We start from the raw sequence: 27,808 nt of genomic DNA, 5'->3' as shown, positions 1-27,808 counted from the left end.
GACGCGATTTATTCGAATACAAAAAAAGAGGAAATGACAATTCGACATTTACCCAGTGATTAAAAACGTTTTTGCAATACAGTGCTTAACTGTCTTTGCGCAGCAGCCCCCGTGTTACACGTGCTCATAATAAGAGTAAGAATAACACTAATAAAAAAGAAAGTGTAAAAGCACAAATGTTCAAAAATGAAATTACAAACATATTACATGGTAACATAGTAACTTTTTGCATAGAGCGAACAGGGACATTTAAACCAGTGTTCATTTTAAAGCATACCGCAACAAATACAACACAGATATTTTGTATGTATTTTGTCATTGTCTTCTTGTCTGGTCTGATGAAAATGTTTTCACGGTGCAAAAGGCTCAGAGCATTGATTCCCTCTACGGGTACTCTCCCTCAGGGGTATGGCAAAAAAAAAAAAACCCGAGGAGAGATCGTTCCAACGAACGGTTTACTAAGCGAACAATGCGTAAAATATACAATTACTAGTCATTCTGTCTCCCATGCACAAGGACTACAGTTCAAGACAAAGCACTTAAACGTTAGTGTTATTTTGAATATATAAACCACACGGCTCAACGTGTTGTATTGGCCCCTATAACGACAAAGAGGTGGAATGATCCAGTGTTGAAAGCAAGGCTGCTCCAGCGCGGTTTGTTTTCATCTAAGCAGGGCAGGGGCGGCTGTCGGGCTGGAGGGGAAACTGGGAGTCGTATAACGGATATAATCGCTCCCACCATTTCAAAACATAGCTAGTTGTTTGGCAACGGTCTGCCATGGCTCTGTGCGGCAGTGTCGGAGCCTTGGCGTTACCGAACGAGCTTATCGTCCACATCTTTTCTTTCTTGTCCGACCGGGATAAACTGCGGGCCTCTGCCGTCTGCTCTCGATGGAGGGAGTGTCTGTTCTACCCCGCACTGTGGACGGAGCTCAAGTTGAGTGTCCGCGGCGGATCTGGATCCGAGGAGACGCAGAGGTTAGAATTTCTCATGCGGAGATTCGGCTCGTTTGTGCTGGAGCTGGAGTTTGCCTCTGTTGACGGATACCTGAGCCCTTTACAGACGGAGTCTGTCGAAGGCGACCCACAGTTTCCTGAGCGCTGGAGAGATGCAGTAACCACATATCTCGACCAGGTGTTGTGTGTACTTGGCAGTCTTCGTAATAACAGGTAGGGAGTTCTAACAGTTTTCAATATTCATTTTAGTGTGTTTGCCCATTTTCCATTTTGTGTTGCCATTGTATGCTACAGGCTGTATTCCTCCATTATAGCCAGATGGGCTCATAAACAAAACCCTGCCGTTATGTAACTGTCATGGCTTCTGTGATGTACGAGTGCCCACACTTGCTCCGCGGTGAGATCAGGGCTATGTTTAAGAGCATATTTTAAAAACCTGTCATTAAAAGACTTTACCACATTTGATGCAAATTACGAACAGTTTGCGAACGATGTCGGCTGATTCTTATTATTTGACTCCACAAATATAGCTAAGCTAACGCTAAGCTAGCAAGCCAATGCTTTGAGTTTACATAGACGGTAGTAGGCTAGCTAGCTAGCTAGGTTTTTGAAGCTAGTGGTCTCAGAAGCGGCTGTTATTCCGTAACGTAACTTTCACACGGTAAACTCTTGTCTGTATTAGCTAGTGTTCCAGCAAAATTACCATGTAAATTAAGCATTATTTGGCATACCTATGTAGCTAGTATATTCGAGGCTGTAGTTACCCCATTTAACAAGTTGGAAACCTTTCGACAGATGGCAAAGCAAGTAACCTAATATGCCGACAAATAAAAAATATTTGACATTGTCTAGCTAAGATAGTTATGTAAGGTTTTTTTGTGCTACTGCTAAATATATCTCTTCCTTATTTGTTTTAAAGAAGTCGCGGAAGCTATCTCTTAACAGGGTTTATGCACGGTGTGTAACCTGCAACCAAAACTGATTTGGCAAATTCTGTTTTTTTGAACAGAAATCTCCAGAAGCTGAGTCTGCGTGGGGATACGTGCATTCTTCACGACGACAGCATCTTCGACAGCTCTTACCTCAGCCAGGTCGACCAAGGAGGCAAGAAAAAAGAGTAAGTTGTGGTTACTTTTTATCATGATGGCCATTATCAGAAGTATTTTGAAATGTTTTCAGCTAGTGTTTTATTTTTCGAACCTAGTTCACATCTCCAATTAGATTTTCTACATGGGTTCAGTAGATTTTCCGCGTTTATCAACTTTGTGAATGAACTAACAGCAGTTCATTCTATTCATACAGCAGATTTACAAAATGCTATGGAATCCTGAAGGGCAGTCTTATCACCAGACTTCATAGTAAAAAGCTTCCAATAACCCCTAGATTCTCTCCCCCACCCCCAACTCTCAGGATCCAGCAGCTGTTTGAGGAGATCCTGTCGAACAGCAGGCAGCTGAAGTGGCTGTCCTCTTCCTTTATGCTTGGCGTCGTGACCCCTTGCTCCCTCTCATCCCTGTCCAACCCCAGCGCTGAAACTCTGGAGCACCTCAGTCTGCTGGACAACCAGCTTCCCAGCCTGGTGAGCTCAATCGAGCTTGAGCGTCTTGTTCACCTGCGCTCCCTCTCTCTCGACTTCTGTGACTTCACCTCCGTCATATGCCGGCTGCTTGCGGACAACAACCGTGTGCCTCTCCATCGTCTCTCTCTGCTGCTCGACGGTGCCGCTCTGGAGGGCAAGCCACTGGATGGCACTGCCAGCGAAGACGATCTGAAGGTCCTTGTACGGCGCAGCGCTGGCCTCCGTGTCTACCTGATGGCCCTGGATGTGTGCAGCCAGGACCTGCTGCGGGTGCTGAAGCCCAGTTTGCCTCTGGAGCGCCTCCACCTGGACAGCTACAACACGCTGGTGACGGACGGTGTCCTTGAGCTCATCTCGCTGCAGTACTGCAAAACCCTCACCCACTTTGTCTTGATGAGGGACGACGCCAGCTTCCCCGACCTGAGCATCAACCGAAACGAGGACCCACTGGTGCTTCTGGCCTGGCGCTGTATTCATCTCGCGGTTCTGATTATCCATGGTGAGTGGAAAATTTTGCGCTGCACTTTTCAACATAGTTGGAAAGATTTTTAAGACATAGTTTCAACATAGTTAATCCACATACATTTACTATTATTGTATCCAACTTCTTTAAGGGAAAACACAGTATGACACGCATGACACATACATCTATATAGGAGTTCTCTCTTTGTGCTGTTTCACTTTGAGAGTTCCACCTGTTGTGCGCAGGTTACACAGTGTGGTCCCACAACCTAGTTGCCATTTCTCGCTTGCGTGGGTCCAACCTCAGAGTGCTGTCCGTGTCGGAGGAGAGCATCGACTTTGACCCAGAGCAGTCTGAGTGCATCGAAGGCGACCCTGTCCACAATCTGGTTAAGGAAGTCTCTCAGGGGCTGGGCCGTGTCTGGCATCTCTCCATGGACAACAGCGCGGTCCTAAATGAGCCCACCCACCACTTTCACCGTGAAGTGCAGACCTTCAGCGGGGCCTGTGTAAACCTGACAGGGCCTGCATAGACCTGTTGGGGCCTATTCCTCTGCACTTCTCCCACGTGGTGTTTGATGATATCCCACCCAATGGGCTCTGTTGCATTTTACATTTTTTGGGGGGAGGCGGATTTTGTTTTTCCTTGTAGTGTGAATTAATCCTTTGTATGTGCTGTGCTTAACCAGTATTAGCTCTATATTTATATCTATCTATATATCCTGCTTATCAATGGGAAAAGTATAGTCGGGTATTGGTTTAGTAGCTAATCGAGTGAATGGTGGAGAGGGGCTTTTTACACAGCTAGCTTAAGAGTTGTATGGAGTAGTTTGCTTTGTTCGCCTGTTTCTGTGTTGTTTTTCTCTTAGAGAGTGTGGAGTTACCTCAGAGTATCAGTTGCTCCATCCTGGCTATGACAGAATCCCGCAGATTTGTCGATCTTCTATAGGGATATTAGTCTTCCAGCCGAGGGACACGGCTGATGGCCATTGGTTAGAACCCTGCAGCCTTCCTCTTTGTTCATCAATTCCTAATTGTTATTTGAATATGTTGTCATTGTTGAGGAACGATGATAATGATGATGATGATGATGATTTAAGATGGTGTTATTAGGGATAAAGATCCCACTTGTTTTTCCTCAACCTGGAAGTGGACACACTTCTGCGATTGGTGAAACCAATAGCTGAGGCTTCCAGACTGGCGCTACAAAAGCCCTGTCTGCTGAGTACCCTGCAGCACAAATTCTAGAGCTCTGTCTCCAATCCCCTCAGTCTGTCTCAGGTAGGCACAAACACCACAACCTTGAAGATGATGGTGGTGAGGAGGATGAATGAGAACAATCAGCTATTCACTCGGTTTAATCCGTTTCACTTGAGTCACAGTTGCCTTGGAACCCCCCCACACACTCGTTTATTATAGTCCTGGATTCAGTCAGTTCACCATTAATATTGCCTGTTCTAGACCAGCAGTCATCTAGTGCATTATTCCTATGTAGACCTGTATGAACGGTGTCATGTAAGTATCAGGAGGTCCTAGTTAGCAGCCCTGCAGAGTGTTGGGTGGTAACGGGCAGTTGCTATTTTTTTCCATATCTCAGGATTCCTGTCCTTCTGGCTCTTTTCCAGTAAAGGCTTTTCTTCGAGCTGTTTGTTCCTAGTCTGTGCGCTTAATAGGCAAGATGGAATGGTTGTGTGTTCTTTCTTTATGAAAATAGCTCTTCCAAACGTATGTGCTTTACAGGTAATTTTGTTTTTATTTATTTTTCTCTCAAGTTTGTCTGCTATATGCTTTTACTTGGCTCTTTCTGTTCTGTTTGCCATTTTAAAGCTCCTAGTGAAAGGAAACTGGTGTGGTTGCTTGCTTAGCATGAATGAATGTTGAACAACAGTTGTCCTAAAGGTGGTGATGTTTCTCTGCAAGCTTCTCCTTTTGAAAGCATATCTTATTTTCTCATGCTTGATGCAGCAATAGTCAGACAGAAATGCAATCTGGCAGGACACAAGCATTATTAGCAGGTAAAATCTCATGGTTTTTATCTGTAAAGTTGAGGAATCTCCTATCCTTCGGTTGATGTACATGGTAAAATCAGGTTTGAAACTGTAGCCACAAACCATCCTTCCTGGAAGACCTGTTTTTATGCTTGGCTGTCACAGCTCAAGCAGTTACAGTAAACAATCTTCATATGCAGGTCAGGAGATCTGAGCCATTATCTTAGCAACATCAGATCTTGTAGAACCTCATCCGCTATCCAAAAAAGTCTAAAAAGCTGAAAAGCAATCAAACCAATGAGATCTGCCAGCTCAGAGCAGCCTGCATGTAACGTGCCTCTGTAGGTGAGCTTAACTGCAGTGTGTGCATGAGAAACAAAGATGCAGCTAAAGGAATACTTATTAAAATGCATGCCAGAGTGGGATTCTGATGCGTTTTTGAAATGCCCATTTCTATTTTAGTACTACACCAAAAATGATCTAGATAAGATTATTCTATATTTGAAAATGTAATATTGTATTTTTTGGGGTTTTTTTTTTTTGTTTTTTTTTAACTGAACAAAGTGGGTAGGGACTGGTGTCAGAGGGAGACAATTCTGTTGGTCAGTTAAGATACACAGATGTTCATGCTGTGCCTATACTCAGAATAGCTTTCATTTTTCAAACCCACAGCATTTGTGTCTCTCTGGTCAACACTGTCATGTCTAGTGTAGCAACAGACAGGTGTTACTATGACATAGCAAAGTGTGTGTTCTTTTTCTTTTTATGCTTTCTGTGTACTCATGTAAAAGTCTGTTTCAAAGAGTGCGTGTATCCTAGGAGGAGGTTTGTGTTCCAGAGGCGTACCACTTTCTCTGCAGTGAACAGGAAATAGCCTTACTCAGGGTTACCGTCAGTTAAATGGTGGAGGAGTCCAATAGCTCAGGCCTCTAACCACGAAAGTTTCCATACGAGAAATCTTTACCGAGTCACTGGATTTGACTTCAGTCGGCGCATCCGTGTCATCTGCCAAAGAGAACGGAAATGCAACCTTAACGAAGTGCCCGCATGCTGGCAGAGGCAGGGCCATCTGAGATTTACTACTACTATTCTGTTCATACAGCTACTAGTAGAGATGAATGGATTTGAAGAAAGGGAGGTTTGGCCATGTGCTAGCCACAGCTGTGCTGTGGTTTTGGTCAACAGCAGTAGAGCTCTCTTATAATGCACCTGTTTCACTGTGAAGAGTGAATGTAATTTAACTATTGAAAAAATCAAGGTTGGTTCTATCAGACCTACTCTAAGCTGCTATGAGACGTGTAAGGAACATTCCACTGGGGAGATAAAAACAAACTAAAATGGCCAAATGTCTGCATGAAATGACTATTTTTTTACTCTTTTATTCTTTTCAGGCAGGGGGGGATTGAAGTGGGATCCTAGCATCAGCAGCCAGCTGGTCTTTAGGTAAAATCTTTTAATTGTAGGAGACATAGTAGGTGTGATTTGTCTCCCTCACTTGTGCTTGTGCATAAGGAGGATCTTTGTTGTTCTGAAGTGAGTAGACCAGTCAGTTACAACTCAGTTGGATCCCAGACATGTTTTTTTTTTTCCTTTATTTTGGAGATGTGGGTGGGTAATGTTTAATTTTGGAAGTGTTATATGCATTCACAATCCAAATCTCTGTTGTAGTAAATAAGAAAACTGTAACTACAGTGGGCTGCTCTGAGGCCTGTCTGAGAGGTGATTAAACCGTGGCCTGTGTTAGCTCAGTGAGCTTTTATAGTAACCTTACTGCTCAATGACCTCATGCCAGCTGGATGGGGAGGATGGGATGGATTGGGAGGATGGGGGCGGGGGGAGGAGACGCACTTGTTGTCTTAAGTGTGACCTAAGCAGTGGTAGAGGCTGCTGATTGGTTTACAGGGTATATGGTTAACTTCTCTACTAGGTGGCTTAAGCCAGACGACCACTGTATGTTGAACAACAAGGCTGGTGACAGGTCTCCTCTCCCCTCACTCTCTTCACAACTGGCTCACATTACAACAAAGTCAAAAACTATGCAAGTGGAATGCATATGATCCAGTGGTTGACATTTTTTTCAGTCACTCATAAATGAAAAATGACTTGCAATTATACTTGGCCTTATTATTATCATTATTATTATTATTATTGTTGTTATTTTAAGATCTTGATTCTTCGGAAGCCAATTCAGTTTCAGGGGCGACCGTGGGCACAGACATGGTCTCTATGAGACTGGCCAACAGGCCCCAGTTCTAAGTGGTACGAATGTTGTGCATTTGTTTAAAATCAGGACAGTTTGCAATAAAGTGGCCATCATGGGGCACAAGCAGTGCTAAGACCAAGCTGCTTACCATATAAATGTAATTGGAGATAAATAAGATACCTTACAGTGCATATGGAGATCTTATATATTAATATAATATATAAAATCAATATGTGTACTTTTATGCCATGCGTTTGGGTTCTATATATGAACATGGAAAAAGTTTCTAAGCGTTGTTTTTGCAAAAATGGTTTTACCATCTTAAATGTTTAATTTTTTGGCAGGTGTGTTCACTCTACTTTGTCTCCAGTGAGTACATAGCTTTGGATTTTATATGTACATCTACAAACAGGACATCCTCTGGCACAGGTGCAGACATGCCAGGTGGGGGGAGGTTTTATTGATTAGAAAAGTGATCTGAGGTTCCACCATGAAGTAAAAACTTAGGACAAATGTAACTGACGTGTTGGATGAACCAGCCTGATTGTTATTTTGAATCAATGTTGAACGAATGCATTTTCTTTTAATCGGTAAATAAAAGCATTAAGAAAAAAGGAACATGGTCTGTAGACATTTTCTTAGATGGTTTAGAAACTAAATATCTTATTTTAAATTTTCACTTTGTTTCCTGGTTCTGATGGTTAAGTTGAAAGGCAGGAAATGAATGAAGTGAAAAGTTTTCTAGAAAACTTTTCACTTCATTCAAGTGCCAGACCTCTATTAAGCTCAACATCTACCTGTACACTAGTCAAGCCACTCTTCCTTAAGGCACAGATGGTCATCAAAATGAACCATTGATATGCAAACTCGAAGGACAGTTCTGGAGAATCACATTACAGCAGAACTATTCAAAATGATGAATAATAACCTGTAATGCTACAAAGAGAAAGATTGTGAGAGTTGGGGGGCCAATGTATATACATTTCTTTATTCACAATATTGTATTGATACAATTCCTGTATATACATGTCATACTTTAAATAACTGGTAAAGTTAAAAAGATGTTATTAAATACCACTACAGTAAACACAAGCACCTGCAAATGTTTGCCAGTGTTCTCTGGAATTAAGACTGAGTCTCTTCTCACCTATATCTACATACCTGCATGGGCAACCACTGTTCACATTTTTTGAACCCACAATAGAACCTATGCAAAATCATTTTTCCTCTTATCATAATTGTGCATCATACTCTGTAGCTTCCCTGTCATAGCATCAGCTCGCCAAAGAAATGTGACTTTGTTTAACAAGAAGTCACATGACCACAAAGACTGTGTTAGAGGAAACAGCTCTCGGTACAACAGGAAGCGTCGCACAATATGCAAACTCTAGGGAGGGTAAAGAACAGATTGAGAGCTTGTTCAAATGACATTGTGTGGAGAGGGGGGCTGTTCGGATGGCTGTTCACTTCCCGGTGGAGAAGGTCTCGGAGGTGGCCCTCGTAAAGAACTGTCAGGTGGAGGTCTTGGAGGGGGTCCAGGCAGAAAGCCATCTGATAGAGGTCTTAGTGGTGGATACCCCATGGGGTGAGGCAGCAGAGCTCTGGGAAACATTCCAGGAGGTGGCATTCCTCGCACTGGGCCAAAAATAAAACACTGCTTATTGTAATTTACTTCCAAAATTTCAATAAGCAGAAACAACCTGGGAGTCATTCTGAGCTTTGAAAACACATTGAAGATAACCACTAGTTTACATATGAACCATTATCATTTTATAAGATGCAAAAATGTTAAAATCATCAACATACAGACCATAAATTGAGAGCAATTTCTAAATTTCCTTTGGTATTGTTTAGCAATACATTTAAAGAAAGGAACATACCAGATTGCCATGGAAAATCACAAGTATAGAAATTAATGCATAGCTAGAAAGGTCCCCTTAACACTTAACACAGGTCTTCAGATTTGTGGACACACCCAACACTTGGACATACCCACACTTAGCAGAAAAGCAACTGTAACAATGTCAGTCCTTCTAAAACTAAATTACTTATTCAACATGATCCCCATTCAAACACCCACTAGATGGTTCACTGTGTTATGCAGCAGTAAAAATTTTACTGGAAAAATGAGAACCAAACTACACTTCAAAAAAGTTGAAAGTCTCCAGCTTTCACATATTCTATTTGGCAAGTAAATGACAACATATCGATACACCGCAAACTAAAATAGTATTCATGGTTAGAAACAGAATTATTCTAATCTACCACACATTTGCACATGTACAGTCATAACAGCTCTGATGGCTTGGAGGAAAATTATCAAATGATTATCAACTGCTCTTTGACAACATGCAGATGTACTATAATCTTGGCACAACTAAAACTTTCTACTTAAGAGCTCAACATTAACTTCACTATAAAGACTGCACATCATGTTTTCAGGATGGCACCTGTAGTTCATTTGATGATCTGGTCTGGAATTTCAGAGCATTCAATATTTATAATATATATAAATCAAACCTGTATTGAAGTCCAAAATAAATATTAAAACCCATCATCTTCATCTGTTCAAATTAATTGAAGCATAAATAAAATAATAAGAAATGATCAAGTCTTTAACGTCTTGCCACAATGGACAATACCATTTCACTTCCAACATCAAAATGGGAAAAATATCTTGTGATGTCTCCTAGCACTGACTTCTGGACCCAAATATGTAAACCACTCTCAGTGACGATAGTAATTTGCATCTTATTCAATATAAAGTAGTTTATAGATTGTATAGGATAAATTATAAGAAGTTGGACTGATAGACGCATTCTCCTACTACCCTCATAACACTCCTGATAAAAATAGTTATCATGCATACTTTTAGAACAAATATTCTTAGAAAGGTCAGTTGGCGCTGACAATGACACATTCAGTACTCATGATGTTCCTTCCATGAGCCACGACATCAGGTATTACATAATGGCCTAGCTAACCTTCCCCCTCCCATTAAATGCACTTACCGTAACAACAGATAAAACACCTTGGAGGTGGTTCACAGACTTTTCACTGGGGTTCTCAAATAGGCACCATTCTTCTCCATTGTTTCGGTGAATTAACACTAGAATGACTAATGCTATGAAAATCTTCCTAAGGCAAACCAAGCAACCAAATGCCCACTTCCCTTCTGTGAAGTGATTAGTGCCTATTGTCTTGGTAATGACACGTATTTCATTGGAAGCACCAACCCTCACAACTACAGAAAGCTTGTACAATATTGAGAATAACCAACATGATGACTGCAAGGCACGGTAAGTTTATCTGGCTCGCACGTTTCATACACAGCTTCGGTAGAGCAACGGTAAATTCACTATGGTGGTTAAGAAATGTTTGGTTTGAATCCCGCTCAATACAAAACATTTCTGCTCTTATTGTAAAATAACATATACAACCATGTATTGTCATCAGAAAACTTACACATATATATTTCTCACACATGACTAAAATATACGTACTGTTCAGTAGAAAACGGTACAACTATGCTTCGCGTTAGAATTCGCGCAAGCACGAATGGCCTCTCTGTATTGACCTTAATAGGTGCCTAACAACAACAACGTTGCCTCACGTCAGCCACCAGGTCTGCATGTCTCAGCTTTTCTTTCTTTCAAAAGCTTCCTCAAATACATCCTCAGATATAATTGTTAGCTCAATAAAATAAACTATTTGCTCCCCCACGAAATGCAACATCATGCAACACCCTTCCAAATGCAACAAATACATGCTGTGACACCTGAAGTTGCCTACCTGCATCCTATACCACTTTCCAGTCTCATGCTTTATCCCATCTACTGCCACTGGTAACTTGTGTCTGACCACTGACTCTATGCCCTTCCTTCACAATCCTAACTACTGTTTCTACCTGAAAGACAATTAACCTTTATGTGTCTACTATTCAACAATCAGGCCAAGGATTTAAGCACCTGATTATACCTCCATGTATAACAGGGGCAGTGGTAGCTCAGTGGTTAAGGTACTTGACTTGTAATCGGAAGATTGTGGATTTAAGGCCCACCACTGCCAAGTTGCCACTGTTGGGCCCCTGAGCAAGACCCTTAACCCTCAATTGCTCAAGTTGTACTCAGTCATAATTGTAAGTCACTTTGGATAAAAGCGTCACCTAAATTCCATGAATGTAAATATAACAGCCCTGTGACAGACTAACTGCAGTCTAATAAAAACTGTGCCTCAAAGTACCAGCTCCAGCACATATCTTAACCTACCCACTGACTAAGGTTTTGGGGAGTTGGATTAACATCAGAGGTAGCTCCAGTGCTAAATTTGATGCGACTTAGGACCCATAATTCTCGCCAGCCTATCTTTTACTTCTCAAAATCTTCCCACTTTAGCCGCTTTCCTTTGAGCAGCTGCTGCATTCCTCTTCCTGCTCTCGAACAAATTAGTAATCATCCGCCTCCTCTCTGGTAGTGCAGCCTTGCCGAATTCATATGATTTTAGCCTCGATTTTCCAGTCGCTGACAGTTTATACATGTCACAGAAAAAAGTCCCACATCAGAGGCAAATCAGTGTTCAGCACACAAACAACTTAGATTGCTTGCTTTTTGCTGATGTGCATTTTGGAAGAGAAAAAAAACAAAACAACATCTAGAGCATTGTATTGCATCTTTCCATGTCACCTCTCACGTTTTCATGACAAAATGTATATTGATCAGTCTGCAATATACGATGTTTATCTACCACAACCCACCCTATATTACAATATAATGTAAAGCTCTAATTCATCTTGCATCTCTGTCTGCCTTTAGGTTTGTCCATTTCACACTGTGCACTTATACTGACACACACATATACATTAATGTACTACAATCGGAGTGAATATGAATGAATCTTCTTGAGGTTGATGAGAAATATCAGCATCCACTTACTGCCTAGTGGTGGCCCAACAGGTCCCCGAGGGAAGAAGTCTTGGGGGCCGTAGGGGACCCTGCGTGGGAAACGGGGCTCTCTGGGGTCCATGGGAGGGGCCAGTCCCATTCCATGGGGGTCTGGCGGAGGGCCCATTCTCATAACAGCATCAGGGGGCAACCTCATGTCTCCAAGCATCGGATACAGACTCTGTAAACAAACAGATTATACACTGCATCAAGATGCCTACAGACCTAACTGGATTGTCTGGTGAATTTAAAAAAGATTAGGTGATGCAGGTGTTCTGTGCATATTTAGAGGTACATTTACATCCTGGCTGTCTTTCTCACTGGGACCTGAGCTATTTCCCAGAAATACGTCTGTAGATAAACAAGAGCAGAAAAAAGCCATAAGTCATCTTGTGCACTGTTCAGCTGTTTGGTTTTTAAAATCAGTCTCTAAGGACTGACAGAAAAAGAACCCATTCATGCTGTGGTAATGCTACTGATTTTCTGCTTTATTTAGCCAGAGTTTAATAAACAACTTTTTTTAACTGCCAAATAACATTTTAGTGAGCCTTAGGGAAAAACACGTGACATAATGACTAGAAAATAACTTACCAGATTTATTGGCAAAGTAGGCTTCAGGAGGCCCAGGGGGTCGTGGGGGGCCCATGGGAAAGGGTCCGGGTAGGGGCCTCCTGTATGCCATTGCTGGATCTGTAGGATGGGGACCTTCCATACGTATAACATCACACGTGTTAATAACACGTCAAGCATCTTTCAACATGGCATCCAGTTCACAACGCACAAACCAAAAATGCTGAACCATGACCTGATAGCGATGCATTGTGTCTAACACCTACAAGCACTGTTGGTGTTTAGGTGCTAAAAATATAAGGGTGACGTTCAAAAATACAGTGATGCCACCTGCTATCCGCCCCCCACAAAGCCCAAACTGTGATGCTGTGGGCTGACAGCTCCAGCCTGGGAGATCCAATCATCTGTTCAGTATTGCTTTTTCCTTCACCTAACACACTCCGCTCAGCTTGCTGGCTTAACCTACGCCGAGATGGGCTGAGGTGTATTAAAGCAGGGAAAACGTAAACATGTGTAAAGCCTGTGTTTTTGAGACTCTGCTGCCTGGCAGAATTCCCCTGGTAGCTGTTGTGTGTGGAGCGTGTTGTCCAGCAGTCCACTGCAGCCAGGGCCTGTGGGTTGAAGGACAGCTCCCAACCCAGAGGAGGGGAAAGTCCACATCATTTCTGTCTCACCGTTTCGTCAGCGAGTTGGCCTCCTGAATGACTGACTTCCCCACAGGATTCTGGCCATCAAACCACAACATACTACACACTGAGACTGACCACAGCTATATAAAATTACATTATAGATTGACTGATGCTAGCAAGTCATAATCCAAACTAACCAGCTGATATCCACAGTTATGGTCCACACTTATCTGATCATAGGTGTGGAAGTCAGCTGATTGGATGTCGTGAGTTTGGATTATGATCAGCAAAAGGGAATTTTCCAACTAATAGGCAACTTTGCAAAGTTCACTGGACTCTTTTTCAGTGAGGGACTAAAACAAAGCACTTTGAGTGATATCGGGATTTGTCCAGCCAGTTCTATAAATCTAAGTTGTAAGTTTTGCAAGGTACAGCAGCCTTTAGTGATTTTCTGGGGGACCAGCGTGTGACAGGGGAGCAATAGCAGTAGGCTGATCACTGTACCTGGAGGGGCGGGGCCCCTGCGCTCTCTCTCCCAGGTGGGAGACAATGAGCCGCTATCAGAGTGAGGGCCACTCCTCTCACACTCTTGCCCACCACCAGGGGGCTCCAACTGGCCTCGGGATGCTGGGCAATATGACAGGAAAAAAGTGACAGCAGGAGAGAGACAGAGACAGAGAGAGAGGGAGGGGAAAGAGAAGTGAAGCAATAATGGAGGTTTGGATGAATGAAGGGTTCAAGAGTGGAGAGAGACAGCGAGCAAAATGTCAAAATGAGTTCATGAGTGATGTACAAATGCAGCATACTAACAGCGCAAACTAGACAATGCACCAATTCTGGAGGGCTTCTAAATGTTGGAATGTCTAGGTAATATCACACAACTTATTTGCAACTTATTATGCATTTACATCCTGTAGCCCTCTAGAATGATATCCACATTATTTTGCACTACAAAGCCAACTTGTTAAAATAAACATGCAACATGAAATGCAGATAATGACTCCCAAAACCTTAGAATCAAGCATCACTGAGGTTGGAGTGGGCAATATAGGCAAGAATTTGGTATACTTTATTATCATATCTATATTGTTTCACCAGTATATAGAGCCTATATGTATCTTTTTGAAATTAACATTGGCACTAGTGTGATATTAACATCAGGATGTAATATGATTGAAACCAGCCTTGCCTTTACCTGAAAAAATATTTTTGGAGCAACTTACTTTATAAGGGAGTTCCTATACTGTAGAGGTGACCTAAAATTGTAGTCTAGTAGCTGCTAGCAAATATTTTTTTTGTTCTGAGCATTCAGTTGTCCTTGTGTCTATTTCCCGTACCTCTGAAATGTAGTATTTACTGTCACTTGTTAAACAAGTTCGTCAAACCATATAATGCTACACTTGGTACATCATATATCCTGTTAAACTGAGACGTGGTGAAGAAAGAGGACTCTCGAAGCAAGTTACACATAAGACTCTCATTTCACAACAGTTGCAAACAAGAGTCTGACCTTACAGCAGTTACACACAGGACTCTCGCAGCATTTACATGAGTTTTACACTTAAATCCAAAATTAAAAATGCCTTTTAGGTTCAGACATGCCAAAACTGAAACTCGTTCGGGAACTCAAATAGGTGTTGCTTGTCGGCTTCAGTGTTGCTTTATGTTTTTAAAATAGCATTTTAAAGTAGTAGGTGCGGCGCTGAACATGTTTGTGATTATGTTCATGTTAAGCCTGTTGTTAAACCATGGAAGCTTACTCTTTTTTTGGCTGTGAGAAATAGCTCTATTATCATTAACACTACTGCCTATAGCTGTACTGCTACAAGGACTATTGCCTACAAGGACTATGGTTTAAAGCACTACTGTCTCCAATCACTACTGCCCACTAGCACTACTGTCTCCAATCACTACTGCCCACTAGCACTACTGTCTTTGTAAATTTCATTAATGCCTACAGTACTATAGTCTACAGTAGTGCCATCTACAGTAGGCATTAATGATTTATACAAGTAAAAACAGCATAATGCTGATGTCCATTTTCTGTCCATTGTTTCAAATGGAAGTACTTCATGCCTTCTGCCTCATTTGTTATGTAACATTATATTTACACTTTCAGCATTTGGTTCTTATCCAGAGAGACACATATTTACAAATAGTAAATGTGGTCCCTGGGAAGTGAACCTATGATCTTGCTGTTGGTAAACCAAGCTCTGCCTTCTGATATTGTTTCCCTAACATGGACTGCATAGTACAATCTAATACAATATAATACCAGCATTATTTCAGTCATTGGCCTTATCTCTAGCACAATGCAGTTTCTGACAATGCATTGTGCATAATATGACATACAGTATATCTCGTGGTTTACTGGTATGGGCCTTTTAATGACCCGTGGTCCCTCCTGCTGTTGCAGAACAAACTTATTTTGATACAACAGCTACATGCTCCAGTAGCCCACCTAGAGGACAGTAGGCACAGAGAACAAGGTGGCAACAATACCAAGGTTATAAGTCCATGTCCTTAGGAGCACAGGGTCACAATGACAGTCCTGATGATAAATGCCTTAAAATGTACTACTAGGAGAGGTGAATAAGAATACTAATAAACCTCAGGGAAGACATCATGGCAAAGACTGGGAAATATTTTGATATGGTGACATTTTGATGTTCATTAATTTTCAAATTGCTAATATATAATGTATACGCCAGCCCTACAACCAGGTAATGCTTTTTGACTAAACCAGGCTATAATGTGTCACCTCTACCACAGGGAACCAGGGGAGGCTGTGGAGATAGTCGAGGGGGTCCATCCATTAGCGTGGGGGGTGACAAGAAGGCCCTAGTTTCAGAGGGCGGTCGGCCGAGGGGGGAGGGCCCATATGGAGACCTCTCACCTGGAGTTAGCAAATCAAACACAAGCATGTATTAAATATCAAATGTATTTCATTGGGTATAAAACGTGTACACATTCCTGCCAAAATGGCAGGGTTTTTGAATGTAAAAATAATTAATCATGTGAGAACATTTCCCACCTTTAATGTGAAATTCAGAAACATTTCAGGCTAAAAAAATTAAATAAAAAATACATGGTACAATACTATACGCCTGTCATCAGTTTAACTTAACCCTTATTACCCCCAAATACAGTTCTAAATTCTGCACAAAGACACCTCCAGTTTCCCAAAACCGTATGTAACAAATGTGGTCTGATTAGACTAAGCTTTAGCTTTTTGCCCATAATTCCAAAAGGTATGATTGGCACAAAAGTGTGTTTTTGGTGTTGTGCTGTAACATACCATCCCAACACCAAAAACAACCCATCCCCATGGTGAAAGATGATGAATACAGCACAACACCAAAAACACACCATCTCCATACATCACAACATCAGTCTGTCCATATATACACACAGACACACCTGTCTGCCCATCAGACACACAAAACCCTCCCCCCCCCGAAGAAAGCGCCCAGCACATCCATATCTTAACCAGAGTTTAGCATGACTGACCTCTAAACAGTGGTCTGGCAGGAGCGTCTCGTGCATATGGGTCTTTCTCTAAGAGCTCCAGTTTAAACAGGGAGTCAGTCAGTCTGCACACAAACACAGATGAAATATGAATAATCCTAATATCAAATTTTACGCTAAAGACTGCGAGAGGTGGAACTGCTATTTAAACACCACGCTTTCAGTATTCAGAAGTGACTGGTCCCCTGTGTTTTGCATCACCTCTGCCGGAGCAATGCATTCTCTCTCTTGACATCAGTGAGGTCTCTGTCTGCAGCCCGTGCAGCCAGCTGCAGATTACAGAATAAGCACAGAAATTACAAAATGAGTACATGATCTCACTGTAGCCACAAGAGATTATAGAATGGGAACAAAATCTTACTGTAGCCACAAAAACACAATCCTACTGTAGCCGTAAGAGATTACAGAAGGAATACACAATCCTACTGTAGCCACAAAAGTTTCTGGAATGAGTAAACGATCCTACTGTAGCCACAAGAGTTTACGGAATGAATAAACGATCCTACTGTAGCCACAAAAGATTACAGAATGAGAAAAAGAAACTACTGTAGCCATAACAGACTGCAGAACAAGAACATGATCTACTATACTCTTAAGAGATTACAGAACGAGAACATGCACTGTAGTCCAAAGGACAGGGGCAGACATGATAGCAGCAGCCAGCACTCACCCAGTTATCATGGGCTTTCTTCTCATGAGCAGCAATCTGAAACAAAATAAAGAAACAAAAACAAACAAACACAAAAACAAAACAAAAAAAAATCACTGAGAAGCTTAATTCAGGGAGTGGCGATCACAGCACCAGTCCACAGAATTTAAGTCACCTGGTTTTTGTAGGCCTGGTTTGTCTTCTCTAGCTCCTCTTCCAGGTCTTTGGCTCTTTGTCTATATGACAGCAGAGGCATTTGAGTGTCACATGTGAGGTTTCTCTTTTGTTCGACTTGAGTTATCAAACTTCCTTGCTAAAGCTTTTTGCCAAAAAAGCTTCTTAGTGAAATAATATCAGAACCCCATTCTCAAAATGTTCTGTGCTAAAAGGGTAAGCTTCTTTAGCTGGTTTGTATGAAGATAGTGATACAAACCTGTAATTGTTTAACTCCTCGGCAGCGAGGCTAATCTTTTTCCCAGCCTTTGAAAGCTTTTCCTCTTTTTGGGAGCGTTCCCGCTCCTCCACTGTTAACATCCTAATCGGAGATAAACAGAAACATTTCAGCTGATCATTCATTTCTCACAGTTGATGTGCTGATGTAACACACAAAAAGATACTAGCTGGCAGTGAATCTGATCAGTAGCTGATGATTAAGGGAGCTTTATGGACACTAGTTAAACAAAGTCCTACACTATACTACATTTTAAACAGCAACCTAATGTTATCTCTTTTTCATAAAAGTAGGTCTAATCTGCAGTCACCATAGCCAGTGGTGGAAAAGATGAATGAGACATTTGTAACCTGTGTAGTTTGAGTTCATTCTCCTGGTACATTTCAGTCATGATCTGGAGTTTCTGCTGAAGTTTCTGGATCTCACTGGTGTACATGGAGCTCTCAGACTCCAGGGACTCCTTCTCCCTCTGGAGCTGCTCAATCCCCTCTAAAAGAGGAAGAGGAGGAAGAGCTTAACCCAAAACTCTCCTTACAGATACCCCAACACTAAACACACAAAACCGATTTTCCCCAGAAATAAAGAACTGTAATTCTTAGCGGTCATTTGTTTGTCATCATTACTATGAACTGATATCATAGAGATAAATAAGGCCTCATGATATCATGTTATTACCTCTTCTTAAAAAGTGTTCTTCTGCTATTTCTGCTTCCATCTGTCATCTCATTAATGCATCCCTTACTTCAGGTTATGTTCCTGCCAAACTCAAAATCTCAGCTATCAATCCCATTTCTAAAAAAACACGACTAAACGCTGCACTTCTTGATAATTACTGGCCCATTTCCAATTTCCCCTTTCTGGCCAAGGTATGAAGAAAAGTAGCCTCACAGCTGCGGTCTTTGTTAAATACACGGGCTCTATCTGACCTTTCCAATCTGATTTCCATCCTATGCACTGCACTCTTATGTCTTCTCAATGATCTTTTTCTCTCTACTTATTCTGGTGACCTGAGTATTCTCCTCCTTCTAGATTTAAGTGCCACATTTGACACAGTAAATTATAACATACTCATTGCCTGCTTCTCAACCACTGGAATTACTAGTATGCTTCTTGAATGGTTGATGTCCAATATTTCAAATAGAACACATTTTGTTGTTTTTGGTAAACACAAATTCCACACTGATAATGTTACTGAAGGTGTTCCTCAAGGATCAGTCCTTGGCCCTCTACTGCTCATTATCTTTAAACTACCCTTTGGTCAGATTATCTGCAGGTACGGTCTTCACTTCCACTGTTATGCTGATGACACTCAGATTTAATTTTAACACCAAGGCTAACACTACCCTACCACCTCCTGTTTTACTCTCTTGTATCCAAGATCTCAAGCAGTGGATGAAAATGAACTTATTAAAACTAAACTCTGACAAAAATGTCTACTTATTGGCCTAAAGTCCAAAATCTCAAATTTCGCCATTTTTAAATTAAATTTGGACGTAGTCTTGATCAAATCCTCATCCACAGTTAGGAACCTTGGTGTACTTTTTGACTTCTCACTCCCTTTTGAACCCCACGTCAAGTCACTGGTCAAAAACGCCTTTTTTAACCTCTGTAATATTGCTAGGCTTAGGCCCATACTCTCCAAACAAGACACTGAGACCCTGGCTCACACCTTTGTCACCTCCCATCTTCGCTACTGTAACTCTCTCTTCATTGTTATCCCAAACAAAACCATCCGCTCACTTCAATATATCCAAAATTCAGCCATGAGAATTCAGCCCACATCACCCCTAGTCTACATCAGTTACACTGGCTCCCCGTCCCTGAACACATTCAGTATAAAATCCTCCTCCATACATTCAAAGCTCTGCACGACCTTGCACCTCTCTACCTAGCTGAACTCCCACACTCGTACTGTCCCACACATATACTTTGGTCTTCTGATGCAGGTCTCCTCTCCATTCACAAGTTTAGACCGGTCTCTGTGGGAGGCAGATCCTTTAATGTCATGGCCCAAAAATACTGGAACACTTTACCTCAATCTCTCCGTCTCTGCTCCTCACTTTCCTCTTTCAAATCACAACTTAAAACATACCTCTTTTCTCAACATTTCTCATAAATTCTCTTCCTATTTGTAATTGTTAATTAATGTGTTGATTGTGTCAATTAATGTCTTTTTCCCCCCTCTCCATCTTTGTCATTGTAAAGCGACCTTGAATCTGTCAAAGGTGCTATATAATTAAACTTATTATCATCATCATCATCATCATTATGTCATACTTTATAAGAGGAGAAAAGCTGCATTCTACAAATGTATGCAGCTGGAGTATATATTTTTCAATGCTTGCTGGCATGAGAACATGTCACCCACTTCCAGCTACTTAAACCATTACAAAAGTGCAAGGGAGGTTATACCTTGAAGATCATCTTTGGCTTTAATTTCATCTGCAAGCTTGGCAAACACTCTGTTCTTATCTTCCTCTATGGCTTTCAGGTCTGCACTCATCTGTGGGGAGAAGAGAATGTGTGCACATGTGCACCATTTGGCAGCTAGAGCTTCTCAGGCCTGTGAAGCACAAAGGATGACTACCTTAGCTGCAAAAATGAGCTGCTGGACTTTCTGCTTCTGGTGGATATCTGCAAGAACAAGGCAACAGCACAGTGAAACTCAAAAACTACACAGTGGACTCTGATTGAGAGAATGAAAACGAAGCAGTCGCACCTGAATGGGAATGCTGCGATTCAGCAGTGCCATTACTAGCATCCACAGTGTTCTCCTCATCTGAATCCCAGTCTCTCATCTTCAAAAGGCACTCTGTTAGTGACTGATAGTGGAGAAAAAAATGGGAAAGTGTGAGAAAGGAAAGGAGGGAGTGTGCGTGAGAAAAATAATGAGAAGTACAGGACTCTTTAGGGGCCTGCGGAGTTGCTATGGAACTGTCAGTAATGTTATAAACATGACACTGATGAGTTTCTCTACCTTTATGCGTTCGTCTTTGTTTGAGCAGTCTTCTAGCATCCCAGCATGTGAGCTCTTACACATCCTCATCTCCTCTTCTAACTCACCCAGTCGCTCTCCCCAGCCCTCTGCTTCCTGCACGAGCTGCGCAGAGGAAGACAATAAACTATACAGACACAGATGCTGACAGACAGATAGACAGACAGACACACACGCACGCATGCACGCACACACATACACACCTGGGCTTTGCTCTCTAGTAACATCGTGTTCTCCTCTTTGGTGGCCTGTAGTTTCTTCTGTAGCCTCTCTGTATTAATTTCATAGATTTTAAGTGTAGTCTTATCCTGTCAACAGAGGAATTAGTGATTAATTTAGTTTGTCCAATGATGGCAATATAGAAGAATCTGGCTTTTCTCTGATAAATACATCAATACTATACACATATCTTACCTGCTCTAACTGTGACTTGCGTTCCTTAGACTCCTCCTCCAGGCTTTTTAAAGTCTCTTCAAGTTCTTCAAGCTGGAAAGCACAAAAAGAGCAGACTGTTAATTCAAAAGAGGTCAAAGAGCAAATCACTAAATGCCACAGTTCTTTAATAGTGGAACTTAGAATCCTGAAGCTCTATTCGGTTCACCTTGAGTCAATGCACAATCATTAATCCTTGTAAGTTTGTACAGTAAGAGTAGCTACAGTACCTGCTCTTCTTGTTGTTTTCGGAACTTGCTTTGGCTAGCCAGCTCCGCCTGGAGTCTCTCTATTTCACTTTTCATTTCAGCATTAGACTGCTCAAGGTTCTTAGACATTGCCTTCAAGGGCAGGATCAGAACAGCACAACAGACAAAGGAATTCCTTTATAAGATGAAAACCAAGGTGTGATGTGACCCCCAAAGTATAGCAAAGTAATAATTATTATGAGTAATAGAATGAACCCTATACCTCCAAATTTTCTCTCTCTGAAGCCTGAGCTGAAAGTCCCCCATTCTGCAGTGCAGTTTCTAGTTTTTCAAACTGGTGAGCAAGCACACATCACATGTTCCTAAGTGACACCATATTTTTGACAGATGCAAGATGAAAATGTGTTTGAAGACCAGATGACAAGTCAACCCACCTTGTGTTTGCACTCACTCAGTGTATTCAGCACTTTACACTTTTCCTCCAGAAGCTCTGTCACTGTCTGTCCCATTCTCCTCTCTTTACCTAGAAACGAACCAGAGAATGACACTGATTCATCCAGAGCTGAGTGCTGACATTACTTGTACCAGAAAAAAGGTGAAGAGGATCACTCACTTGCATACAGTCTACTTTTAATCTGTAGAGAAAGAAGAAAATGTGTCAACGTTCACCTGCACATTACAAATGAATGATAACAAAAAAAGTCTGTGGAACTGAAAGAAAAGGAAACTGATTCATTACAGGTAGACTGTAACGCTTAGCAGGCCAGTGTTAACTTACTGAGTGGATGAACCTACAGCTGAAGATGAGTACTGTGAATAATCCTAACAAGGCAGTGAAAAGCACAGCTTCCCAAGGCAACCCATAAAGGTCAGCACCCGGTCGGATATCATCAGGAAGTGATGATACAACCTAAGGCAACACATCCACGAGACAGAAAGTTAGTCTCTCTATATAAAAACAGGAAGACAAACGGTGCTGCAGAACCTCATATAAAAATTATTCATCAATAAAAGATTTCACAACACTTCTCTTTTCACTCTCTCTCTCTCCCTAAACAGTACAGTCCTTTGGATATTTAAGAATACATGCCACAATAACCTGTACAGCCTACCTTCAGCGAGCTAGCCAATAGCTAAAACATAGGTCTGAGATAAATAGCTTTTGTGGTTTAGTGAACCATTATGTGTAACCTAGGTAGATAAGCTAGCTCGCTCACTCATGTTATTTACAGGCAAGTCAAAGACCAACCGGCAACGATAAAAAGATTAGCTCGCTAGGTTAGCTAGGTTAACTACACGTAAATCAAATATTACTGAGGATGTACTCAGCTATAGTTCGGAACCAAACTTAACGAGCTGGAATACGAGTGAGATGTAGCTACAAACACTATATTAAAAGTTTATTTACACTCGCTTTTTTATCTGACTAATCGGACTAAAATGCAACACAGAAAGTAAACATCTAACTAGCTAGCATTAGCTGACGGCTAGATAGCCCGTTACTGTTAGCTAACCTAGTCATTTAATCAGAGTTGGCACATACATCTCTAATCTTCTCCAATGCGAGAGTGTAGTAAATCTTCGCAGTTCCTTTAATATCAGTCGCCTCTGTGACGACCGATTCCCCCTTATATTCGTCTGCCATTATTACAACCTGTTAACTGCTTTGTTGTTACACCACACTTCTATTTATTTATCAATATCCGACAATCTGTCACCACTCCATAGCGGCAAGCGCATTGCGCTGGGAGGAAGCGAACTACATCACATCTAAGGGGGATGCGTTCATATTAAAATCTAGTAGATTTTTTGGAAATAACATTAGTGGCATTATTTATTGTACCACGTATTATTATAATAGAAATATTCGATACCAATTTCAATTTCAAGTCTTGAAAATCACTGAAGCCATTTCCTTTACTCTGCCTGAATATTAAGGAGTCCGTGCACCCCTACATGTTATATGGTTCATTCAACACGTCACCAATTACAGAACGCCACAGTGTTCTTTAGTGAGGTTTAAAGTGACACTGTTCAAATTCCCATTATAATAAAAACATATTATTCTTCTCATTAATGCAGTATACACAGACGTTTGGTCTAAATGTAAAATACTTTGTTTTTTCTTAAGTCGTTGGTGGAAAAGCTTCTTTACTATTAATACGTGGCTTTGCATGTCCCTTATAAAACCGATTTTTCGTGACATGGTAAACTACTTACTCGAAACCAGAAAGTCGCTATTTCTACTCACCTTTTGATCTTCATCAATGCCCATTCCAAAATTCAGCAACTGACATTATATAACATTATCTCCCTCCAACTGACACAACTTATGCCTTGAAACGTCTATGATGACATGCAAAGTGTACAAAGAATACTACTTTAAAACAGTTAAATCTGTCTAAAATAGCAGCCAGTCGGCAGCCTCCACTCGTACCTCATATATAAAGTCTTTGAGATGTGCGCTTTCCTTCGCAATATATGTCAGAACATCAGATGTGACGTCAACAACAAACGCTGAGTATCGATGTAGTACTCCTGTCAAAAGCAAAGCAAAAAATACTACAGAGTCAACAAAAACACTGTGTGGGTCATGGTTCTGGACAGCGAAGACTCAGGAAGACACAGATTACTGAGATTATTTCTTATGAAACTTGAAAATGGGAGTACTGGTATGGAATTGGTTCCTGCTTTTGTATATCTTAATGAATGTGACAATGAGTAACTATATATAAGTATTCTCAAGATGAGACGCTCAATGTGTTAAAAAGAGCTATCAAACATAATAATGAATCAAACACTATCCTAACAATTACCATTCTGGGATTCCTCAGGTTCCATATGCACCTGGGCCACAATACTGTTGTCTGAATAAGATGTGGCTGTCCTGCTTGTAGAAGTCGTCCAGTCCATCTCTGTAGCATCTCCCTCCCCGGTCTGGGGCTCCTGCTCTACTGGATCACCATCATCTACCTCTTCAGACACATGGTGGTTATAAGAGGAATTACATCTTAGGCCCTTAATGCCATTCATATGAGAGCCGTTTTCCATTTGATTGACGTTTTCAGTGTTTTGCTCTGTGACTGCTGTGTCCTCGTTTAGAATGACACAGCCTTCACTGTCACACTCATTCTGACCATGATCTGTAAAGACATATGTTAAAGTAAAAAAAATAGAAAAAGAGAAGAAAGCAAAACCAAAACAATAAAAATTGTAGTCATGTCTGCTACCATTGCTGGTATATTATATAATATATACTGTATACTATTCTCAGCTGATATTATAGTTTTCATGTAGAAATAGAATGCATTTCTCAAAATAATAATAATAAATAAGTAAATGTGTGTGATTAGTACCTGGGCCTTTATCTACACTGCCATCTGCTATCACAGGAATAAACTTCTTTCTTAAAGTAGATAAAAGGTCATCTATTTTTTGTAGTAATGCGTACATATTATTCTCAACAACTGGACTTGTGACTTCTTGGTTTCTGGTTCCTATTTTCATATAATATTCCAATGTTTGTTCAAAGTCCCTAAGCCTAGCAAGATCTTCATTATCTTGACATGTTCCATACTTTTCAGAACTTCCAAGGTTGTGGTCCAGCCATGCTAACGTGTGTCCACCAAAGAGCCCCAAAATATCCTTTATATTCTCCTCAGTCAGATGAGTTTGTAAATTCAGGTACATTTTACTAAAAGGCATCTGAGGCTCCTGTGCTGATTTGGAAACAGAAAGTGTATTTTGGATATCAACATCAAAGTCTGAAGATGTCTGATCCTCTTTTTCCATGGATTCTGTTGCAGTGTGACCATATAAGCATTGTCCTTGAGAAACACGTAAACTGTTTTTCTCCACAGCATTCAGTTCTACCTTACTGATTGTTATTGGCTCGTCTGTTACGAAGCTTTCATCGTTTATTTTTTCCTCAGTAGTATGTGATCTGCTAGTTTCCACTTTTAGTTCAGTGCTGTCATTATGATCAAATGTGTCCGCCCCTTCACTGGCACTTCGCACTGATTCTGTATGCTCAGACACCTGCTGGGTTTCCATTTCCGAAGGCCAACCATTAGTGGAGTCACTTTCTTCATATGTGGTGAGGTTTTCAGTGCTATCTTGACTAATGCCAAAGGCAATGTGATCATCATTAGTGTCCTTGGATAAGATGATATGTTCTCCAGGATCACTAGAATGTTCAGTGGCAGTGCTGTCGCTTGATAGGATTTCCTCTTTTGTTTCCATTGGCTGACTTTCTGCTAGGCTTAATATTCCATTTGCCATTTTTCCAGGCATACTGTATTCCTGTTCAGTGTCATCAGGATCACTCTCACACTCTAACTCCTGTTGCTGTTTAGTTTCAACCTCCCCCTCAGGAGGCGGCAAGGACCTAAGAGGGTCTTCTGAACTGTAGGCACTGTCAGAATTCAGCTCCTCCAGAACTACATCCATATCTTCCTTTTCACCAGCACACTCTGTGTGGTCTGCTCTGGACCCTTCACCACTGTTGGCCCATGGCATAATTGCATCAGTTATCTTAGATAATGCTGTGGTTTGGTTGGCTTCATTCTTATTTTTGTCAGAGTCGTACAAAAAACTCTCGTCACGCCTCTCTCTAATGTCAGTCATATTAAGAGCTGAATGTGACACAGTCTCAGTTTGCACATGTTGTTTTCTGTTTGTAAGTGCCCTGCGATAATTGCCCTTATTTACATTTGTGTCATCACTGTGGCTTTTTGATGTTTCGAGTGTGGTGGAAACCAACACGTTGTCATCTTTTGCTATTACGCTCTCGACCTGTCTGATCGTGAATGTCTCCTTGCTGGTTTCCATGACTGTTCTACTCTTACTGTGAATATTTATGCTTTTTTTGTTCTCTCCCTCCGAGCGCTTTTCTAACAACTCAGCCAACTTGTCAGGTTCTGCCAAATCTGAAAGCCCTGGGCTCTCCTTTTCACTCTCATCACTACTGTGCACTGATGTGACATCATCACCCTGATCGTCTGAGAGGTTTGAGTGAGATGCGCTTGTACGGTCTGCACTTGTGTCAAATGTGCTGGATTCAGCATTGAGTTTGCTGACTGTATCTGCACCTGTTGCTCCATTAGAGAGAAATTTATTTTCTCTGTGACTGTCCGAATGTCTTGATGTGCCTGCATCTTCAAAGTGAATATCAGTCACATGGCCCGTGTTAATGTCTGTCACAATATGTTCACCTGCATCTGTGTGTTGCTTGTTGGTGTCAGTAGACATTTCCTCATCTGCCTGCTCTGTGTGACCTAGCGAACTCTCCACAATAAAAGCTTTGCTTATCTGGGTTTGTATGCCTTCATCAGCAACCTTTTCTTCAGCAGTTTCTGGGTCTTTGCTTTCTTGTGTATCATCACTCTGCATGTAAGGTTCCTGGGAGGAGTTATCTGACTGACTGACATTATCAGATAGAGAGCTACCTTCAAAAGTGAGTTTTTGGTCAGGCAGTGACTGCATGTCACTTCTCACATCTATTGGACTGAAACTAACATTAAGGTCATCATTGTCATCATTACTTTTTTCATTTTTATCATTTTGGTATTCAGCAAGGACTTCCTTACCTGGATCTGTCTGTTCTGAAGTCTCTTCTTCATTATTCTTTACTTCTTTATCTTCAGCTGTATCTAACTGAAATTGTGATTTTAGACCATCAAACACTGCTGACAGGCGATCAACAGAGAACATGGACTCTGACAATGTGTCTACGTCTTGAACACCTGTGTCATCTATGGGCTGTCTGCTTGTAGTTAGTCTTTTGCTGTCTGCTTCTGACAAATGTCTGTCTCTTCTACCATCTTTACTTATATCGGTCTTATCTGGAGTGTCTCCATAAAAGCTTGCAATCCTATAATACATACTGCCATACCAACCTGTGTCCCTGTCACTAGTTTTCTCATTTTTAGCATCCATGTCAGGTGTGCCTTCCTCATTTTCTAGTCTCAGACTAGAGACCTCCTGTTTCTCACCCTGACTTAGCAGATGCTTGTTATTCTGAAAATCCTCAGTCATATCTAAAGACTCACTGGGTGCAATATCATGATGATCCTTGAGAACATCCATGTCCTTTGCTTCCGATGTGTCTGAAATATCTCCCTTTCCAAAGCCTAAAATGTCCTTTATGCCTAAATCCAGCCAGGAGCGAGACTCTTTAATCAGAGAATCAATGTTTTCTGTCATATCCTTAGGT

General features: G+C 41.3%; 2 protein-coding genes across 5 annotated transcripts; one reads left to right on the top strand and one right to left on the bottom strand.

The window, feature by feature from the left end:
- Window position 1: 1 nt before the first annotated feature.
- On the top strand, window positions 2-20,536 carry LOC113571101 (F-box only protein 33). 2 transcript variants are annotated; one of them, XR_004776783.1, is made up of 5 exons: window positions 2-1,172; window positions 1,969-2,076; window positions 2,370-3,037; window positions 3,247-3,992; window positions 20,450-20,536. XR_004776783.1 is itself a non-coding variant. In XM_026999883.2 (4 exons), the coding sequence occupies exons 1-4, from the start codon at window positions 781-783 to the stop codon at window positions 3,531-3,533; spliced, it is 1,455 nt and encodes a 484-aa protein (XP_026855684.2). In that variant the 5' UTR covers window positions 2-780; the 3' UTR covers window positions 3,534-7,332. The 2 variants fall into 2 exon arrangements, 1 of the variants encoding a protein (XP_026855684.2); XM_026999883.2 differs by lacking the exon at window positions 20,450-20,536 and having other exon boundaries at window positions 3,247-7,332.
- ctage5 (CTAGE family, member 5) lies at window positions 8,152-23,330 on the bottom strand. Of its 3 annotated transcripts, none has more exons than XM_026999879.2 (24): window positions 23,138-23,330; window positions 22,373-22,504; window positions 22,208-22,229; window positions 22,029-22,117; window positions 21,857-21,928; window positions 21,616-21,726; window positions 21,368-21,439; window positions 21,157-21,261; window positions 20,936-21,058; window positions 20,678-20,780; window positions 20,546-20,592; window positions 20,371-20,461; window positions 18,309-18,447; window positions 17,941-18,042; window positions 17,683-17,743; window positions 17,529-17,564; window positions 17,060-17,127; window positions 16,841-16,923; window positions 16,092-16,226; window positions 13,835-13,957; window positions 12,723-12,836; window positions 12,427-12,482; window positions 12,123-12,312; window positions 8,152-8,826 (listed from the first exon to the last, which is right to left on the bottom strand). In XM_026999879.2, exons 1-24 carry the CDS (start codon window positions 23,237-23,239, stop codon window positions 8,612-8,614), a joined length of 2,391 nt encoding a protein of 796 aa, XP_026855680.2. In that variant the 5' UTR covers window positions 23,240-23,330; the 3' UTR covers window positions 8,152-8,611. The 3 variants fall into 3 exon arrangements, with proteins under 3 accessions (XP_026855680.2, XP_026855681.2, XP_026855682.2); XM_026999880.2 differs by having other exon boundaries at window positions 12,433-12,482; XM_026999881.2 differs by lacking the exon at window positions 13,835-13,957.
- Window positions 23,331-27,808: the final 4,478 nt, after the last annotated feature.

This window comes from Electrophorus electricus, chromosome 13 (genome assembly GCF_013358815.1).
Source record: "Electrophorus electricus isolate fEleEle1 chromosome 13, fEleEle1.pri, whole genome shotgun sequence".
In the NCBI taxonomy this organism is placed as follows: Eukaryota; Metazoa; Chordata; class Actinopteri; order Gymnotiformes; family Gymnotidae; genus Electrophorus; species Electrophorus electricus.
This window is presented reverse-complemented; position numbering and strand designations above follow the sequence as displayed.